Raw genomic sequence first — 22,130 nt, 5'->3', positions numbered from 1 at the left:
CTGCAGAATTCTTCCATGAAATTAAACTGACAATGGAGATAATTGAGGGACAACGAGTGTGTTTGGTTTTGCTTCCTTGCTTGAAACAGACTACATCTCAATTTTTCAAATTCATGACCGAATGATGTGTATTAAAGTTCTAACCACTATGCTGAATTAGAATGGTCTCCTTATTCTTGGTTTTTTAGAGAGAAAGTATTATTGAAACTTTTTTCCCTACCCATCAAGATCTCAGGTTTGTTCTCTGCTCAAGACATACATATGCCCTCTGATATTTATGTATTACAATTTGCTTTGTTTGAGCTCTTCAGAGTTTGTCATTCATTTGGATTTTTTTGTTCTAACCCCTGATTTAACTTGAAATCTATCCCTCTACATGCAAGACAATTTTGCCATTTTCCTTCAGAAGCCAGACAATTTATAGATGAGCTCAGACCAAATAAATCACGCAAGATATATTTATAGGTATAATATACCATATATATTAATATATATTCTTAATCAACATCACACTGTCACTCTGCAGAAATAATTAGCTGTTAGGAAAGCATGCACTTCTGCTATCCAAAGCAGACACTGTTGCTGGTGTGTAGGCTAGGACACCAGAACAGCCACTGCATACTGCTTCTGTCCATTAGTGATGAAGTGAGTCTCCTTTGTTTCCCTGCATTAATTCACTTGAATGATTGTGTAACTACAAGCATCTTTAGACTGAGCAATTTCTCCACAAGAGGATATTTATAATAATTCTGAACAAAGAAATAGAGATTCAAACACACATTAACTTCAGTACCTGGTGGTGGGAAAAGGCTCTATTGACTCATCTTTGGCTCCCCAGTTCCCCTCCTCACAGCACGAGGCCTCAGGAAACCCTCAGTTTTGCTCTCCAAACAAGGACTGTATCTTGGACAATGGTCTCCGTTTTGGGTTCACTAGACTTCTGAAGATTTGGGCATGAAAACCAGTGGCCTAACATTGAAAGTTAACAGGAGAGTCAAACTCTAGTGCCTCTATAGGATACTGAGGATTCAACCCTGGAATTCTTTTGAAAGGTTGGTATTAATTCATCACCTTGCAGCATCATAACTAAACCTAATACCAAATCACTATGCATCTGCTTTCAAAATGATGTTATTTTTTAAATTATGGAACAATGTGTGTATAAAAAAATGAACAATATCAAAATTAAGTTTGTACTTGAAGAAATGTTGTTTGGTAGTTATAAAGGTACATTCAAGTTAGCATGTACATAGCACGTATATATAATGTTTGTTTTTCTTATTTTTTTCCTAAATGCGTGTTTTCTTTGAAAGCCATATTAAGGAATATTCTTTCAGTTTTTAAAGCTATTTCTAACTAACAGTGAAAACAGCAGATATTTTAAACTCTATATGTTAAGTAAATTAACTCCAGACACTTGTGATCCACAAACCAAACAGCATCACATGAATTCATATATACAGTCTACTACTGATATCACGACTTACAAGTAAAAGGAAGACAGAATGACTGAAAATGGCAAGCATCATCTATTATAACAATGGTTTGAAGGGTTTAGAGTCTCTCAAAAGTCAAACTATTTTGTGTTATTCCCACTCACAGACTCTTCTTCACCTAAAAAGCAAATAGAAACGAACAGTGTTAGTGGAAGTAGCAAGGATTAATAAGAATATTCTGACAGCTAAGAATACTATTGCTATTTAAATTGAATATTTCTTCTTCCAATCTTCAGATATGCAAACTTTGAAGTATTCTTATTGAATACCATAAAAAGTGTAAGGTGTACAATGAGTTCAAGAAAAATCTTAACCTTGTTTCTTCTTCTACTTCAGGTATTTGATATACCATCTTTCGTAATTTTCTTAATTCAAGCTTTTTTTGCATTTAATATCTTTTTTATTATGCAGATTTTCACCCATTCTTTTTCTCCATGAATTGAAAACAGTTGACTAAAACTGATTAGAATCAAAAGTTTAGCTTTAGAAAGAGTAATAGATTAGAGGATATGCTAGATAAAACTAGTCACTGCATGGTTGGCATATAGTGAAGGACAGGACATGTAGACAAGCCATTATTGAATTGATGGCACAGAAAATAGCATGGGCTGTTAGTAACACTCTTCAACACAAATTGTAACTTTTTCATGAATTAGTGATTGTATTTGAATCTTAGCATAATTACTGCTATATGATCAAAATACTCAAATTTTCCTTCTACCTGTATGATAGTTTTTATCTCCATATGGTTTAATTACCATAGGAAAAATATTGATTTAGTCCAGTTAAAGGAGGAGACAAATAGTGATTATTACAAGTTGCAACTATAAATAGACTCTGACATTGTGCAGATGTTGTTGCTGTTATAATACCTACTTGTATGGACTCTCTGATATTTCTTGTTCCAGACTAAAAAGGCCAGATCCATATTAAATTAAATATTCTTGAAAATCTGCAGGAAGTTTATTGCTAGGATAAAGGACACATTTCAAAAGAAATGATGGCTTGCTGAAGGAGTTCCCATTGCTTTTTCTTCCATGTTATGTATGGAGAAGAAATAGGACATACTGTCAGCAAGTAATAATTTTCCTATCTGTCCTACTGAGGTACTAGTAAAATACAGTCATTACTGGTTGTCAAGTTATTAAAAACAAATGAGGATCCACATTGGGGCAAAATTAAAAATGTTACAATAAAGCCTCTTTAATGAATTTTTAACTGAGAGAAATTATAATTTTCTTCCAATAGACATCTATATCTACCAAAACTATAGATACTCTGTAGCCAAATATTTGTTTAAATATGTAATGAAGAGAATAATGGCTTAATTCTGTAATACCTAAAACATATATTGATGACTGGGAAATCACATTTATCCGTTTCCTTCAGAGAGTCCAGAGGCTCTCCATCCAATATGCTGCCAGTACCTAATTTTGTTTGAATCTCAAAACTCACAAAGACTTTTTCTATGTTGTCCACTCATTCTTATAAAAATTAGATAATATGATACACTAGGGGTGAAAAGGCAAAAATGTTAGGTAGCCTTCCTGAGTAGTTTCAAACAAATGAAACATTCAACTTTATTTAGATACAAACTACAGTCCAGACCACTTTCTGATAATGAAAACACAATTTGAGGTGGAGAGAATTGTCAAAATTACAAAGTTCCCAAGCAAGGAATTTTGAACTGTGAAATGTAAGGACCCTTCTTGAGTGCTGCATGTATCATTGGTACCTCTTTTCAACAGTTACTGTAGTATGGATAGCAACAACAGAAATGCAAGTAATGTGGATGGAGTCTATCTTTGAAGTAAACAAATCTTCCTCTTTAAGGTTTGTGATAGACCATAGACAAATGCAAAGAAGGTTTGGCTGGTTTTTAACCCAAGAGAAATTTGAGATTGAAAGAGTAAGATTTGAGATGTGTTTAAATTTTGAAGACCACCTGAGAGTAAGCTTGATACTTGAAAAGAAAAAAGGAACAAAAACTTTGGAAAATCATCTTCACAGTGAGAACTGAAACTGCAGAACAATAAATAGTTATGAATAAGAATGGTACTCTGTTAGAGATTCTTATGCCTGGAAAAAGATGCATTTTCAGACAGGTTTGCCTGCATTCAAGTTTTTGACACACATATATATCCTTATAAGTTTTGATTATTTTTGGAAAAATACTAAGACCAAAGATCAAAGTATTTATTTCTGATCCTTGTGTGTGCTTGAAGTTTTAGAAACTGCTAGCAGAGCCACAGATGTACGTGGCTGCCCAGCTGGGACCATGCTGCGCTGGAGCACAATGCACTGCCTTCAATGAATGGAAAAATAATGCTGTTATAAAGCAGAGAGAGCCCCACCACACCGACTATGGAGAAGAATGTCTTTAAGGACAAGCACAGCTTTAAACTGCCCTGGATGCAATTTGGACAGTAGGAGATAAGAGACAAGCATGGGAATATTCTCGTTCAATGTTCACTGCTGCATGACTCAGCAGTGCACTAAGAGTTGCTACCAAAAAAGAAAGACTGCATTGGACTTTGCCAGGCTTGTCTGAAAAAATTAGTGAAAACTCAATTCTTTTTTTGCTGTATGTATAATTAACTTGGATTCATTAATCAGAAAATATTAGGAGAAAGAGAGCATGTTTTGTTTCTATTTCTTCTGAATTAGAAGAGACTGACTACTTAGTAAGGGAAAGAGTAAGAATCCTCCTCCTCCAAGAGCAGTCAAAAACCTGTTGATCCTGCCTTTCCAGCACACATTGATAGGTGCTTCTGCAAATTATTTTATTTATAAGCACTGACAGAGGCTACAAATAAATATAAATAAATAAATGGGGAAAGTGTGTTGACTAGGCCTTTGTTCTTTTTAAGTTTCACTTATCTTATGGATGAACAGGACCAAAAATCTGAATGTGGTGAGAACACAGGATGATATGCTGGCATTTCTTGGAAGCCTTAGAGATAAAAAACACCCACATGTTTTATTTTTCCACTTTTTCACATAAGGCTTCTTATCAAGCTGTGTGCCATGAATCAGGTTTTTGGGGAGGTGGAAGCAGAAAAATTTAGTTGTGGTCTCCATGGCCCTAATTTGATGTCAGTGAAGTAGCAGATTACTCTACTTTGAAGGCATAAGAGTGATCTTGAAGACAAGAGAAATGGATACACAGGTGCTAAAACTGCCTGGAGGAACATCACAGATCTGAAGGAGCAGGTAGTCTGAAACCATGAACCAGCTGCCTCTTGATCTGTTCAAGGTGCCAGAAAATTTGTGGGTGATCAGCACTGCAGAGAACCTCTGGTACTAAGAGATAACTCATTTGCTAAAATTTAGGGCCAGAGCAAAGTGTACAACAGATGAGAAATTGACTTTAATACTGATGCTCCAGCCTTGGAAGATGACCTGTCCTTTGTCATGGTGGGCCAGAGCTGCTCCTTTGCTTTCACACGAAGGGTAGATTAGGCTGGCTGATGATATCCCTATCATCAGGACACGATACTCCCTCCTGAGGCAGCTTCTGTGGTCAAAGCACAGCCTGGGTACACACTTTTGGCTCTGTGAGCAGTGTATCAGTCTTTCTCCACTGTGGACTCCCTGTGCAAACAAGGCTCTCAGCTGCCAGTACCAATGAATGAGATCCTCAGATTAGCCTCAAACCTTTGCTGCATTTTCCCAATGGCAGCTCAGTGTACTAATCGTTGAGCCATTGGGATAGCCCTGTAGGGCATTCTTCTAATAGTTTTTCTAGTTCTTCCACTGATGTCCTTATACATCTTTTATGATTTCGATAGTGATGCTACATTCCCCAGGCACTTTCTTTCTATCTTACTCTCTGCTTGCTTTTTTTTTTTTTTTTAATACGGGGGGAAGGGGCTACCTTAAACTTGTCCTTCCTTCCTAGTGCAACTTTTCAGAAAAGACATTTACCTGATCCATTCTTCCAACCATGCATATCAAGGAATGGTGAAGATGGAAAATATTTGAGTACTTTCTGTTTAAGTTGTGATGGTCTTATCCCTGACTTCATGTTCTATTTAGTTTTTTTTCTAAACAGATGAACAGCCAGTTCTTTTGGATTTAAAATTAAACTCCAAATATTTTCTTTAAACTGCACTCGTTGCTTTTACAAAGGAATGAAAACAAAATGCAGCACGTGACATCATTTGAAAGAGAAAATTATTTTATCTTATATAGTTCTAGAAATAAACTGTATTTTTGTAACTGTGGCGCTTCCCTAATGTACACTGCTGATAAATAGTAAAAGGGAATTTTTTCCTAACTATATATTTCTCTCACATTATACATATATAAATTCCCCTGGGAATAACTTGAGCAATATAACTTGAGATAGGAGGTAGCTGATATATGTGAGGTATTAATATGAAAAATATTTTCACTGCTTGTATGTTATAAAGCTCTTGGAATATTACAGACAACAAAAGTATAGGTCAGTTAAAGAATTTCCTTATCCTGTTCTGCCCATAATTTCTTTTTCCTTCAGGTCCATTTTCTCTTGTTTTCTTCTCATCTGTTATTTTCATTTTCCTTCTCATCTTTCATTCATTATTATACAGGGCACCTTTTGAGGAGCTTCTTCTGCTTCCCACTGACGATACATACTGGCAGCAGCAACTGAAGCATCAGTCAGTGAACACTTGTAGAGATGCTGAGTTGTAAAATAATAAATCGAATATTTAATACTTAGACAGAAGATGTGGACTTTATCTACACTTAATGGGTGGGGAGGCTGATTACTCATTCATAGCTACACCACTTGTGAATGATGAGGTCACCCCTATCTCAGGAAGATAAATGCCATATCCTGTTATGACATATTCCTTTTATATAAAATTAGTTCAATTTTCTCACTAGTGAGGAATCAGTATAACTAAAAAAAAAATCACTTCAAGATAAAGGCATTTTTCTACTGTAATTCATTATATATCCTATTTTCATTTTATTTCTGTTCTGTTTTGTTCTATCTTATCCTGTTCTATGTATACTATTTTACTCTCTACCTAAATGATATCTGACTAAAGTGAAGCAAAAATTAGATGATACAATGAAGCTTTGTAGCATTCTCTCTCATACCTGTCACAGGCTCCTTCCAACAGCAGATAATGAAAATTCAAAGTCAAACCATTTAACTTTAAGTAAATGGAAATGAATTTCCAGAGAAGAGATATTTTTTCACCTGTGAAAGAAAGGAACAGTAGTACACCGACAATGGGAATAAAGATATAATATATAATTGTGATAGAGAAGTATATGAAAAGCATAAATATTAAATGTTATTGTATTACACATTGTCATGTGTTTTTAATTTTTATCTTTGCTGTGTTTTTGCATGAGAGGAAGGTCTGCTGCACATAGTTAGAAACAGTAGTAGTCTATTAGAATATTTCTTTGCTTAATCAATACTAAAGCAACTTGCAGCATATCTTGCAATAGTATATGATATTGAGACAAAAACTATGTCACTCAGATACCAGAAGCTGTCAATAATTTGAACAAAAAGAGAAATAAAGTAAATTAAAAATCTGGGATTTACTCTCATCTCATTTATGCTTGCGTACTGCATCAAATTAAGTCAAATCCATCATGGTATGGTGTAGCACTGGTGAAATACTTGGCAAATTGGGTCCACACTATTTAATATGGCACAGAGTATAAGCTTGATGATGGATATTTTCCTTGGTGTATAAAATAAGTCTCAGAAATTCCTACTGGATTTTTCCATTGTGATTAATCTGGGGGGAAAAAAGATACAAGCAATAAAAATGGACTTTTTTCAAATATGAGATAATGTTTTTTATTTGGTGTATTTTAAGAGCTATGACAAAGAAAATGCTTCTGTATTCTAGACATTCACAAATGTTCCTTTGAATCCTGCTTGTCTTCTAAGACACAAAACTATTTGTCAGTACTTCCAGTGACTCAATGGGTCTACTTGTGCAAGCAGAGTTATCAAGACTGACTTTTTAGTTACATTAACACTTAAGATATTAATCAGTAGTCATAAAATCTCTTATTAAATATCGAGAGATCCTGGTTCTGACTACATGGATGAAAAGCAGTGACTTTCAAGATGAAGCTGAAGCAAGCTTGGCTACAGGCAGGCTCTGTCCTGGCTGTCTCTTTGAAACATAAAAATCTGCTTAGAGTTGCCACTGTAGAGCAAAGAGTGACAATCAATGGATGGGGACTTCGACATGATTACATCCACTCTACTGCCTGGCCATACATTGACAGACAAAACTACTGTAATGGAGTGATCATTTGGAAAATGGCTACTGCCCACATTTAAATTCCTTTCAGTGTTATTCCATAGCCAATTAGAGTGGTAGACCAGCCTATATTCATGCCAGTCTTGTACTATAATGTAAGAAAAAGGAAAGGAGCAGCTCAGAAGTCTTTAATTATTCCTCCAGCCATTTATTGACCTGCTCTCTAAAGGCCATATAGGGGCCTTCATCTGCATGCGAAATTCCTATTGACATCACTGGGAGGGCCACAGGCAGATGGAGAGTACTTTGTAAACCTTACATTTTAAATATGTTGTAGGAGAGAGGCACACAATTTGCAGTCCTTTAAAAAAGTGAGCAGCTATATCTAATATTGGTCTTTAAACATGGAGTTTAAATAACATTTTTCCTGGTAATAACATCCCCCCTCTTCTCTGCAAGCTATCTAACCTACACGTTTCTGTAAAGTCTTCATATTTAACACTCAAACAATTGATGTCCCTATAGTATAAACAGGATAGATAATGAATATAAGTGGGATAGAAAATTAATCCTACTTGCGAGGAAAGAGAGTCATAATTCACTTAGGCTTCTCAGCTCTTACGTTATGAGGTCTTCAGCTAACTCATGGGATCCATTCCACATCCCACAGATGCTCATTATGAATTCTTTTTATGTGCAACATGTGGGGACTAACCAGTTTCATATCTCCTGGTATTAGCCGCAATCCAAAGCATTTTGTATTAAAACAGAATGCAAACACAGATGCTATTTAATACAAAGGATTTGAATGCAGTCTCTGTTTTAACATAAAGTTGGTGTGTCTTAATTTGCTTTGAAACAGCAACGGGAAGAAAAGTAAAGATAAGAGGATATTTTTAGATTAGGAGCCAAGCATTGATTCCAAAAGGCACACAGTTGGATGGGAAAAGAGGAGACTGGCCCAGGTGACTGCTTTGATTCACGGAAGCAAAGGTTACAGTGCCTCTGGAACGAGGGGGCAGCCTGGGACCTCTGCCCCCTTCTGAGATGCTGCCATAGCCTTCCCAACACTGCACATATGCTGGAGTGCTGCTACCCGTGTTCTGTCCCATTCAACTCCTCTCGGTATGAGCCTCGGTTTCCTCAGAAGAGAGTTAGCCACACGGCTGCTGTTTGTGTAAGGTGCATTAACGCAGTGTGTTACTTTCTGCTCTAGCTGTCCACTCGCTGGGCTGGTGAAGAGTCCAGCTCTCCAAGCATACTTCTCTTTTTAGCTCAAGTAATCAGCAGCTTGGGGCTCCGGGTCCGTGGTTTCAGAGGCGCCCCAGAAGTGGGGCGATCTGGTGGCACCGTTCTGCTGGAGGGAGTTTTTCTGCCGTTCCCCTGCTGCTTTGACTGGGCACAGCCGCTGTGCTCCCTCCGGGGCGGGATGCTCGCCCCTGCTCTCCCACTGCAGCTGCGGGAGGAGGGAGCGCGGAGCGCAGCCCCAGCAGCATTCCCCGAACACCATGGTGAGGAGGGCTCGGGTCTCCGTGTCCCCTCCGCCGCAGCCGCGCACCCCAAGGCCGAAGCAAGGCGAGGCGGCCATCGGGGCAAAGACGAGAAGGGTCAGCCGCCGACCCGCGCTCACTCCCAACTTTCCGCGCTAGCTTCCCGGCGCCTCCCCCGCGCAGCGCCGCGGCCAGGCGGGCTCGGCGGCGGGCGGCCCCGAGCGGGGCAGGGGCGCGGTCCCGGCGGGCTGGCGGAGCCGCGCAGCGCCGCGTCCCGGGATAAGCGCTTGGCGGAGATGGCTGAGGGCAAGCCCGGCGAGCGCGGCGGGGGGTGCGCGCAGCCCCGGGTGGCACAAAGGCGCCGCGGCAGCGCGTCCCGCGGGCGGTGGAGGCCGAGCCCCTCGGCGGTGCGGAGTGCGGTGCGCGCCGCGCCCGGAGGGGAGCTCTGCGAGGGGGCTCTGCGCAGCGCTCCGTCCTATAATTGATATGTTGAAGCAGCAATAGGGATCAGTGCTTGCACAGACAGCACACACCTTACAAGTTTGACTCGCAATAACATTGCTGCACACTAGGAGGGGAGGAGAGTCAGCTCCCTAGAATAAGGAACAAACTCTGCCTTTGCACAAAAGCGGCGCATTTCCTCGCTTGTGAAAACCGTCCCTTCATAGAGAGAAAGAAAAGAGACGGGGCGGAGGTGGGGGGGGTGGTGCGGGGTGCCGCTTGGAGAGCAAAAGCAAGTTACCAAGAGCGAGAACTTGTGCTGCAACAATCCTCCACTCTTCCTCTTCTCCTCAGGACTCTGGGAGCAGGGATATTCCTCCCCTTTCCCCCCCTCTCCCTCCCCCACCCCCCCTGCACAGTTGGCGCTAGCCCAGACTGTGGTCAGCCGCCTTTATTATTACTTCATTGAGACAGAGAAATCCTCTAAGACTTGCATTTCGGGTGGAGGGTGGGGGGTGGAGGGACGAGAAGGAGGAGGGAAAAAAGGCAACATTTGCTGCTCATCATTTTCACTGCACCGCTAAAGTAATTGCGCCCCCCTCTCTCCTCCTCGTCCTCCTCAGCTTGGATTTTTCTCCTATATCTGCAGCTCCAGTACTATTAGACATACCTTTTTTTTTCTTTTTCTTTTCTTTTTTTTTTTTTTTTTTTTTTTTGTAGCTCTGAGATTCTACTTCGCTTCCCAAATCTTCACGCGTTGCATGTTTGCAATTCGGTAAATTTCACCCCCCCCTTTACCCCTAGCCCCCCCAAACTCCTCAATCTCAGCCCAGCCGCTCACATCAAAGCGCCCGTCCTCACTCACAGTGGCCGCCACTCACTAATGGGATTGCAGTGTGCCTGGCTCTGCTGCTGCAGCCGCCGGAGGGAGAGTCGCTGCTGCTGCACCTCTTCGCCGACACTCGCCGGGTGCTGAGCCGCGGGGATGATCAGGATCTTCCCGGATTTCAGCGTGCAGGTGACGGCGGCGGCGGCCGGCGGGGCGGCCGGGGGGGTGCCGGCGGCGCCGGGCATGGGGCGAGCCGGCGCCGCGGCCAACGGCAACCCGCAAAACGTCCAGGGCATCACCTCCTACCAACAACGGTGAGCACCGAGTGGGAGAGGGGTGTGCGGCTCTTCTTGAGGCTCCCTCACTTGCTTTTTCTTTGTGCTTTTGTGTTGCTTTGTTTTCCCCCTTTTTTTTTTTTTTATCTCTCCTTTCTGTTTGTTGGGGGGGGAGAGCTTCGTTGGAGGGGAGGGTGTTTTTCTCTTTTGCTTTTTTTTTTTTTTTTTTTAATACAGCATCTTTTAAAATGCACTGAGAAGTAAACACAATCTCCTAGTTTTGTATTGGATGAGCTGTAAAGCAACAATAGAAAAAAAAAAAAAAAGAAAGAAAAAAAAGTGAGACCCCGGCATCTTAGCTTGGCTGCTGCAAAGTTTGGGATCCCGTCCGCTCATCCTTTCTAAAGAGGAATTTCTCAATGTCAATGCCTTGTGCAAATCCTAGTGTGTGGCAGCCAGGGGGATAATTGATCATGGTATGCTGATTGATAATTTTCTTTCAACCAAGGAAGAGAACAATTTTCACTTGGGGTTGCACACTTGCAATTCCACATTGTAGTTTTAACAGTTTTAGCATGTCACCTGTTACTACAGGGAAATATACTCAAAACCCTAAGTATACTCAGCACTGTTATTTTTTTCATCTTAAATGCATTCTAATGCAAATGCAGGAAATTCACAGAGAGCGCCTTTAGAAAGCAAAGCGTAGAAAGTTGGCAGTAAGTCATAATGAAGTTTAAAGACCTTCCCCATTCGTCCTAACAATTCACTGATATGTGCTGATACTAACATAAAGCTTAATTAATTACCTGGCATTTCTTAATGTTTCTAAATTTGAAGTCTGAATCTGTAGTTTGCTCTATCATAAGCTTATAACCAATGCCGAATCCTAAAAAAAAAAAAAAAAGTTGATGACAACAGATCTACTGAAATCGGAACAAAATATTTACGTTTCTCTGAATCAATAAAAATGGCACTGTCCAGAGTATCTTGCTTTCCACTATTGCATTAAATTAAATGTCGAGAAAAATGCTGTACAGTCTTAAATGTCCAACCTAAACATCTCTATGATGTAAAAGAAAAAAAAATAGGAAGTTTCAGCACAATATTTCAAACTTAATTGGTTTACAAGCCAGATTTAGATAACTGACCATTGCCTGCTTTGTCGTTCAGCAACTTTTGTGTTGCTTCCCATAGTTTTGATGCCTGTGATAGAAAACGTTTGATGGTACCTTTTGTAGGCTTTATCAAATGAGAATTAATAGGGAGCTGATACTCCTGAAATAATCCCTGATGATGCCTAAGGACGTTCTTAGCTAAGAAATATTTGAAACTTAGCAGGAATCTTGTTTTGCTCAAGCAAACACACCAATCCTTCATATATTAAAAAAAAAAAGAAGAAAAAAAAGAAAAAAAGAAAAAAGTATTGAATGTGAGAGTTATAAAGAATGGATTAAAGTTTATTTCTTTTCATGGTTTCTGTATGATTTTTGTCACTTATAAAATATTTAAATTACAATGGAAACTGACGGACACTTTAACGAGGAAGTACAGGCAGCAATCACAATAGTTTAGTCTGTGAAGTGGGGAAGTCAAGGGTCAGAAATGTCAGATTGGCTTTTAGACAAATGAAAGAGACCTCTGGAGACTTTAAGTTAAACAGAATTATGTAGACAAGGCAGCATACAATTTTTTTAGTACTTCGCGTTTAATAGTTTGGTTATGTCAATCTGTAATCAGGAAGAAGTTATAAAAGCAATACTTCTCTGACAAACTACTAACACCTCTAATCCAAATAGTGCTTAGCAGATATTCAAGTACTTTTATTACCAGGAATCCAGACCAGTCTGGATGTCTCGCACACTAACCTACGAGGGGAAACATTTATGTACTTCTTCCAAATTTTCACTATATATTATCGATGCAACAGCGTGGTTTACCTCGAACGATTTTTCTCCGTGCTTTCTGAAAGCGTTTAAAAATACAGCAGACACGACACCTCCTTACGCTATTGCCACTGCCGAGAAGACACCTGTTAACTTTGTTTTTTTTTTTTTTTTTTCCCCATTTCGGAGGTGAGTAGACAGGTTTGCCGCCCGGGAACGGCATCTGCTACTCAGTAGACAGCCAGCCCCCACCCCGCAGCCCCTGCTGCCCACCTTGCGCGCCCGCCCGGAGCGCAGCGCAGCGCAGTGCGGCCCTTCCCGCCCGCTCCCTGCGCGGCTCCCGAGGCCAGGCGCTGCCCCCGAGCCGCGGCCGTGTCCCCAGCCCCGCGCCGCCCCGCGCAAAGTCACGCCTGCCCGCTTGCCTCCTGCGCGAAGAAATCCTTCGGCCCCCGGTGCGCGGATGGCGCCCCGCAGCCAAACTTCCAGGTGTTTTGCTAACTTCTTCCCCTTGGCTCTGCCCGGAGGCTCCCATGCGCTCTCAGCCCCCAGCCTATTCCCCTCCCCTCAAAAAACTTTTGGAGTAGTCGCGGAAACATTTCTCGTGAATAAATGCGCCCGACCTTCGGGGCTCGATCCTTTCCCCAGGGAAGCCCGTTGGATTGTCCCAGGGAGCAGGATCAGGCCCGGGCAGCTGTACTTCCAGGGCAGCAGCAGAATAGCCACAAAGTTACCTTGGAGATGGAAAGCTTTTAGCAAAAGAGGGATTTCTTCTACCAGGGCTATCAGCTCTCGTGGTCCTGGAAGGAACGGTTAAGGTAGCGGTTTCTTTTTCCCGCTCCTTTATTTCATGATTAGTTTCATAATCTCCAATAAAACCGCGTGAAGTACTACAGCCTTTCCCAACAAAGCGGGTCATCACTCTCAGTTCACGTTTCCAGAATTACGCCTTTTTATCCCGCTAGTACCCGATGCCCACTCTCAGGACGTGCTGGCACGTTCTCAGAGGCGGCGGGGAGGTGCGCGGGGTTCCCCCTGGCCCGGCCCGTCTGGGCTGGCTCGGGGCACACCCGCGTACGGCCCTGTGGGTCGCAGGGCGCCCGCATCGCCCGGCCCGCGGTGCCCGCCCGAGCCCGTCCTCGACCGTGGAAGCCCACGGGTGACACGCTGCCTGCTCCCGGTACGTTCTCGCCGCGCTTCTGCGCCCGCGGAGTTGAAGAGAGAGTCCCTGCCTCCCTCTGTTCCTCTTCCCTGTTGGAGCCCAGACTCCAGAGGAAGAAAGTGTGCGAAACTGCAACTGAGTGGCGTTGTTGCGCCGGCAGCAGAGGCTGTGTCCCCTGCACGCAGAGCGGGAGCGGAGCTGGGAAAGCAGCTGGAAAATGCCCAGAAATACTTTCACAGCGGTCAAGCCTGGAGATCCCTAACACCCCTCCTTCCCTCCCCCGCCCCCGCCCCGCCAGCCCGATGGCCTGGCACCCCGCGTAGCCCGGCCCGCGGGCGCGGGGGTGTGTGTGCGAGTGTGCGAGAGTGCGTGTGCGTGCGTGTGTCCGTGTGTGTCTGTGTGCGTGTCTGTGTCTGTGTGTGCTGTGTGCGTGTGCCGCACCTGCCGGGCGATGCCAGCGGCCGGGCTGCCCGCCGGGGCTGCGCCGCGGCTAGCTCTTCCCGCCGCCGCCGCCGGCCGCCGCCGCTGCCTGCGCTGGGCATGTCTCTGGGGCCGGCGGGGCCCCGGCTCCCTCCGCTCCTCGGCTTATGGACGGCGGCAGCGGCAGCAGCAGCGCTAGCAAGCAAGCGAGCAAGCAACCTGCACCAGGACTGCGCGGAGGAGTGGGAGCCCGCGATGCTTTGGCCTCAGTACTTTTCCTTAGCCTGTCTGGCTAACCGGGGCCATTGCTGCCGCCGCTGCTGCTGCTAGACACACAACACACACCAACATCAGGAGGGGGAAAAGTAAGGGAGAGAGGAGAAAAAAAAAAAAAAATCCCAGGAAGATGGCGCCCACCAAGCCAAGCTTTCAGCAGGATCCTTCCAGGCGAGAACGGTAACACTTTCTCTTTATTGAACCTGCAGCAGCAGCAGCAGCAGCAGCAGCCGCCGCAGCAGCGCCGGGCCGGGCCGAGCCGCCGGGGGCCGGGGCTGGCTGCCATGCCGGGGTGGGGGGACCTGCCGCCGGCACCCGCTGCTCGCACAGCCGGGCACCGTGAGTTCCTCCTAGCGCGCACCGCCAGCCGCACGCACACACACACGCACACGCACACACATACACACACACTCAGAACAAGCCGCGCAGCAGCGGCCCCGCTCCGGTGGCCGCGCCGCCGCGGCTGCCGGAGCCGGTGCTTGGCGGGGCGCGTTGTGCAGCGGGGCGTGTGTGTGTGTGTGTGTGTGTGTTTGTGTGTGTGCGCGGGGGCGGGAGGCCCCCCGGGGCGGCCCCGCCGCTCGGCGGCCCTGGGGCGCCGCGCCAGGCCCGGCGTTCCGGGCGGAGGGGCCGGCCCCGCCGGTGCGGTTCAAGTGCGGCTAGGCCGGAGCGGGGGGGCGCGCCGCCAGCTGCGCCCGCGGGGCTGCCCGGGCTGTCCCCCGCCCCGCCGCCGTGCCGGCGCTGCTGCCCGCGCCCCCCGGGTGGGCAGAGCGGAGCCGGTGCGCGGGCGGGCGGGGAGGCGGTGCGCGGGGTCCGGGCGGGCAGGGAGGCGGGGGGCGATCGCGCTACCCCCCCGATGGGTTCCCGGCCCGCCGCCTGCCCCATGTACTTTTGTTGGGAGAGAGTGCTTGTGATTAATCTGCTCTGCTGGTGACACGAATTGCCCGTAGCGGATTTGTTCTAGTAAAGTGAATCTTTCTAGAAGTGACTGGTAGGAGACAAGAGTACAAGTTCATGTGATGTTACTTTGTGATTCTTACAAAAGTATTCAAAGCTCCATTGCCACACTGCGACGAGATGTATGCCCAAAGAAGAGCAGCCGGAGGGTTTGGGGTGGGCTCTTTCCCTCCCGCCCCCTTCAGCGTTAGGAGTGAACTTGAGTGTGAGGGGTGGGGAAGGTTGCTGGCTAGTTGCAAAAATGGAAATTAACATTTAGATAGTGTTTAAAAGTAGCTGGATCGTGTGTTAGTCGGTTTCTATTTCACAGCGCAGATAAGTCTGAAAAATACTTAAACAAAAGTACTTTAGCCTTAATTTCACACTTGCATATTTTAGATCAGCATTTCTAGTACAACTTCCAAACCCCAAAGATTTTGTCTAAATAGCTGTGCTATTTTTCCTAAGAAAGCAGACTGCCTGGTATAAAAGAACCCATACATTTCATATTCACCACTGAAGTGTTAGTGTGCTTGTCTTAAATGCATTAGTATTAACTGTTGCACTTTGACAAGGCTGTATTGATATGTAGCAAAATTAGGAGATACACATAATGGGAAAATGGTGCATCCTTAGAAGTCAATGACTTAACTACAGATTTTCATCTTCAACTGCAAACATTTTTTTTTTTTTTAAATCTTAATGCCTGTGGCTGCAAAGGTGTTTCTACTGTGTTAATAACACTTAAAGCAGCAGGTTTTTCTCCTGCAGAGTTCTTTGTTGGAAAAACAATTCATATGAATAACTCCTATTCCCCCCCAACATACAATTCTGCTGTCTTCTTTCTGAGAATGTTACTATATTAGTGCTAAGTGTATTTGCCAGGATAGCTTCAGTAATCTCTTCAGCAGAAGCATATTTGTGTGCCATTTTGGGAATTTCTCTGAGATAGGAATCTTGAAGATAGAATTAATTTCTAGGGGAAACTTCATAGCCTGTGCATGAGTGCTTTCTTTATCACCTGTCTCCATTTGGCATTCGGAGAAGGTAAATCAAAGTGCGCGATTTGTTATTCTGCTCCACTTGAGAGCTGAACTAAATAACACTTGGTCTGAAATTCTGATTGAAGTTGTAGGAGGATATACTGTATTTAATTTAATGCCCTTTAATAGCATCTTCTTGTTCAGCTCTGATGCTGTCATTTTAAAGGTTGGATCGGAGTAGTTTTTCCCTGTAGGGAGTGGGAGGTGTAATCATTTCAAGGGAAAAAGGTAGTCTAAATTCCTAGAACACTAATAGCCACAAACTTGGCCTAGTGTCCAAGAAGTTGCATTTTGCCCTTAGGGTTCACTTTGTTATCACTCTGTACAGTACTCTGGACAGTTTAGGTATATGTATTGCATGTAGAAGTTGATGACATTTTTGGTAGCAGAAATAATGGTAATCTGTTTATTCCTTAAAAGTTTTGGAGAAAATGGGTCAATGCTTCAATAAACAGGTACTCATGTACATTTTATTAAAAGTTGTGTAATGTGCTCATGAAGTCTTGCATGTAACTATTTTAGCTGTCTTTGTATGCATCCTTTCATCTGTGTGAGCCAAGCTATTTGAAATACAGGAGCATATCAGTTACTGAAGGGGTTTTACAGTTTCTTAGCTACTACTTCAGTAGACCAGTTCTCAAGATTAAGAATCCTCTAAATGAACTTTGTGTACATTCTATTTTCAGTCTTCACTACCACAATTATTTAGGTGGATTGTGTTACATTTCTCCAAGCAAGAGGTTAGTGATTATAAAACAGATTTAAACAGTAGTTGTCTCTGATGTAACCAGGCACTTGAATAGTTTTAAAACTTTTTTCACCTGTTTAGGTTCTTAAAAGGATATATTAAAAGTTACACACTTACATTTCTTTGATTTTCTTTTAAAAGGTGAGTGTTTAGCAAATTTTACAGTTACAGCAGCAGGTTAGTTTTTTCAACTGTGTGGATGTACACCCAAGAAAATGAAATAGACAGAAGTGTCATACATATGATATGTCAGCATTGATTTGTATAGCATATCATGATATTAGAATGCTATTGGTTTAAAGTGAAAGAGAAAAAACCTTTATTTTGGCATTTTTTTCTTGAGCATGAGCTTAAACATAGCAGTGATAAATGATGATATGCATTGTCTAACACTTGCTTTTATATAAATAGCTCCAGAAGATTGCTTAAATGATAATCGAAAATATGAAATAGGGTGGCCTTCATATCACAAGGCCAAGGGTCTACAAATGGAAAAACTGAAATAATGAAATATTTCCAAGGCAACAGACTGTCAACAAGAACAGTAATGCATGGGCATATCATAGAGCTACCAGAGAGGATATTAGATCTTATAGCTCTAGAGCCAGGAGTTATAATGACCTTTATTAAACAGAGCCCTCCCACATTACAACAATCTTTCTGATTTCTGATTTATGGATTAACAGTCATACTACTCTTCATAATTTGAAACATTCTCCCACCATATTTGATTTGCTGCATTTTTCTCCACTGGAATCATACATTATTTAGAGCTTACATGAGAGTATTGATCAACAAAACTTATATTAGGTATTTTCAGTAGCTAATGGGATTCTGAATAACAAGGTTTTGTCTGCAGCACCATTTCTACATTCTTTACAGCACAACTGGTTTTTTTCTTACAAGCTATACCCAGGTAACTTGTTTTCTAAGAGTTTGGTGGCATTATATGCTAAAGCTGTACTATAAGTAAGTTATAAATAATTAGAGAATTTTGTTAACAGATTAATGCAACACCCGGAGCCATAGGTATTTTTAAGAGAATATGAGGATCTGTTGTCAGTATCCATCTCTTTTTATTAGCATCTCACTTGAATTTCAGAGTCTAATATACTGGCAATTTCAAATCACATTTGTTTGAAACTTGGCACACAAGTTGCCAGCCCAGATGGGAATTTTACTGCAAGAGTGATGTAAAACAGTTGTTGAAAATTGACATCCGAGGCGTTAGTTTCATCAGCATACTTCCTAAAAAGTAAAGAGTGTTTAAATTTTTTTGTTTGTTTCATAAAATGATCTTTATAACAATACCCTCTTTATTGGAAAATGTATTCTAAGATAAGAATTTTGAATAACTGATACTTATCTTGAAAACTAACTGTTACCATTTTATTAACATTTTTTGAATGATTTTTCTTGCACTGATGTCAATAGAATGAAGCCATTTAACCAACATGGCAGAAGATAATTTTATAGCAATTAAGTAACTGTTTACTGTTATAAAGTCATTTCCTGAAATCTCTTCTCATGTGAATAAACCTTACATTCAGTTAGTCCATCAGATTAATTTTATATTGTTGTCAGCAGTAGTTCCTGCAGGTGTAAAAGCACCTCATCTTGTGTTTTCAGGATAGTCATGTCAGCACAGTCATAGCACATTTTAAAATGAATCAAACAAACTTGTTCTGCAGGATTTCACCCTGGAAATTTGTTTATGTATTTTAAACATAGGATATTATTAAGGTACATAGCAAAGACTACATTTTCACCTCAGTCGTTTATTTCTCTGGTTTGTTGCTTATGCTTAATGTTTGGCTTTTTTTATTTTTAAGAAGCTGCAAAAGATTTACGGCCATGAGAGAAAATGTTTTGAAAATTCATTTCAAAAGAATTACATTTTTTCAGAAGAGGCAATTTCTTTCTATGTAATATTTATAAGGCTACTGTATGTTATCTTTAACATACAAAATCTCATTAGTGCGAATGAGGTGTGTGACTTTTTGTTTAATAGGACTTTGCATAATAAGGATAATTTGTAATAATATTGTATTTTGCTGCATAAGAAGATGTGCCATAGTAAGAATATAATAGTTGCTGCCATGTCTTATATGACTAGAGCATTGTTCTGTGACTAGCTCGAGCAGTGGTTTTGCAATACACAAGGTCCTAGTCAAATGAATAGGACCGTTGTGCCATTCATTTGAACGGGACTTTGAGTAGTACAAATATTCGTTAATTTTGTATGCCACAGAAGTATATTACACAGGACAAAGAAGGTACAGTAAGGGTAGGATAGTATTTGTGTCTGTAACTTGGCAGAACTGGACCCTGTCTTTGGGAGAATATTGAGTTCAAGTCATACTTTAATCTTTAGAAAAGTCCCAAATGAAATTATGTACACAATTAAAGTATACTACAGAGAATCACAAGCAAGGATAAAAGTATTTTTAACATATAATTTAATAGATATGAATTTGTTCTCAGTGAGATTACAATGACAAATATACTTAGTGAGAGGAGGAGTGAACTTTGCCTCTGTGTGTTATTATAAAACGCGGAAGTTTTGAGACAGTCAGGTAAAAATGGCATGATTCTCAAGGAGATCCTGATCTCAGCCTGCTGCAGCTAGATACTGAGAGTTATGCCAACCCCTTACCTGGCACTCTACATGCAGGCAAGAGCCAGCCGCATTTAAGAACAAGTGATATGTAAGCAAGAATTTGAAAAGGATCACTGAAAGCAGAGTTTGGAAGATTTTTTTACAGGCTATTTTCCCAGCCTCCCTTATATTTCACGTTTTGGACTTTTGCTCTTCAGTCGTGTCTTGTCATTTGTCTGTTCTGGGGAACTTCTCATTGATGTCATCCAATGTCTGAAGAAGACTTTAATATTAATACTGAGTATTTCTGTAGATATGTTTCTTTATATAGCTTAGTGTTATTCGAAAGATTTGAAAATGCTGTTCTACATGTTTTACTGATGAGATAGTTACACACAAAAGATTTTTGAGAACTAGCAGAAGTGGCAAAAGATGTCAATGTTAGCATTAGGAATAAAATTCCAGCCCCCATTTTGACTGTGTATTCAAAGATTACATTACTTTCATTAGAAGGATTTACATTTCTTTTACAGGCAAAACCTCCACTGAAATAAAGTGCTTTCAGAGAATGGCTTGATTGCAATTTAAAATTAGCTGTTAGCTTGATATATAATAGAAGTTCAACACTTATGTTAAATAATTTAAGTGGAAAAGTACTGTTCCATTACCTGCAGGCATGTTAGGTTTACATATGTATATAGTGAACTTAGGGGATATAGTCTGAATAATATGTATGTACGTAATCTACAATGATGTCCCAGGGGCTTGGATTTGCTGAAGAGCCTATTGGATTTAGGCATTCAACACATACTGCATTTTAGTGAAATATGGGCACCTAAATCCTATAAGCTCCCTTTAAAATACTTGCCTGGGAATTTTGTCTCTAACAGGAATTTAGAACAGGCTTCATTAGATATTGCATTGTTTTAAATTGAATTTTATTGTGTAATGAATAGTCTTTGAGCAGTCATTTTGGATGAAATCCTAAAGGGCTGTAGTTTTGCTGAAATTTAGGCACAGAACTGTATATTTATATATTAGAACTCTATCTTTACATATTAGAAGGAGGGGGAAGGGATTTTCTTTTCCTGTTGCTTAAATGTCATGTTTGAAGATCATGTGCAAATTCACATTTACAATCAGTTTACTCACAAACTAGCCTTATGTGAGTAAGGTGCCAAAGCTGTAATTCATTTAGGAAAAGTATAGTATACCAAATTTTAGAAGAATGCTTGTTAAAAAGCTGCTTTTTCTTAGACATGATGGAAAGCAGAATTTGTTACTTTGTGGGAAAAAAATGTGAGTGGGCAGTCTTCACAGGTCAAGGTTGAGGTCACTAGAAAGAACTGAGTGACTGAATCTGTACAGTGCTGGCAGCAGGATTAAAAAAGGAAAAAAGTATTAGAAAAAGAAAATAGCTGCCAGTGGTACTTATCCTTCAACCTTCACAGCTGAAAAAAAAATAGCTGATTTTATTTCTCTGACTATAGTTAGATGTAGGATTGGCATGTTTGCTTCACCTTTGCATAAATTGCTAACAGTATGGACAGGAGGTCCTCGAAAAGAACTGCATTTTGAAAAACAAACCTTTTTTCTCTCGCTAAGTAACAAATAGAGGATGAACATAAAAAGAGAAACAAATATTTTGGGCTAATTTATTTATTTATTCTTTCTGAACTGCTGTTCAGTTTTACAACAAAACTTGCATTTCTTTTGAAAAATCAAAAGTACAGTAATTTTTTTCATTGGCTGAATGAGCTAGATAAATGGTACTCAAGTAGTTGTTTGCAGGATCCAAGTAGTTTACTGAAGTAACTTAATTAATTGGATGTTCGTTTTAATAGTGAGGTTTGCTGTTTGTAGGCAGTGCTCTGTAACAAGAATACATGTTTGATACATAAATGATACATATGATTTCAGAAGACCGATTTTTATTCAAGATCTATTTTTACTAAACAACTGTTTCGGATTAACAAACAACAGGAAATAAATGGAGGTGACAGAAAATAGACTTCAGATGAGAAGCATGATAGAAAAGATACAGCTGATTCCAGATCTGTCAAACATATATGCTGTTTCTTTTATCAATCACTATACTTACACTCACATTTCCCAGCTAAGAGATGCTGTCTTTCCTTTTATTCTTTTTTTAATAGGAAGAAAAATGCTTCTCTACAGAACTGCAATTTTGAAACTGCTACTCCTTGCTTCTAAAGGGTAGTATTTCAAGTCTTGTTTTTGCATCACTTCCAAAAACCAGAACAGGAGACCGCAGGATGTAGCAAACATTACAAATCTCCTTTTCTTC

General features: G+C 41.4%; 1 protein-coding gene across 8 annotated transcripts in view; it reads left to right on the top strand.

Moving 5' to 3' along the window:
- The first annotated feature begins 9,923 nt into the window (after positions 1-9,923).
- Positions 9,924-22,130, top strand: part of NPAS3 (neuronal PAS domain protein 3) — a 603,379-nt gene continuing 591,172 nt past the window's right edge. For 2 of the 8 annotated variants that reach the window (XM_085061917.1, XM_085061915.1), the window contains exon 1: positions 9,924-10,797. In XM_085061917.1, coding sequence (XP_084918043.1) covers positions 10,640-10,797 — 158 coding nt within the window. In that variant the 5' untranslated portion in view covers positions 9,924-10,639. Of the gene's footprint in view, positions 10,798-13,714; positions 13,822-14,153; positions 14,680-22,130 lie in introns of those variants that run through there. The other 6 variants (XM_085061916.1, XM_085061922.1, XM_085061918.1 and 3 more) reach the window with 6 other exon arrangements.

Source organism: Lichenostomus cassidix, chromosome 5 (genome assembly GCF_008360975.1).
Source record: "Lichenostomus cassidix isolate B80296 chromosome 5, HeHo_3.0, whole genome shotgun sequence".
Taxonomy (NCBI): domain Eukaryota; kingdom Metazoa; phylum Chordata; class Aves; order Passeriformes; family Meliphagidae; genus Lichenostomus; species Lichenostomus cassidix.
The sequence above is the reverse complement of the archived record's forward strand: the minus strand, read 5'-3'. Positions and strand labels throughout refer to the sequence as shown.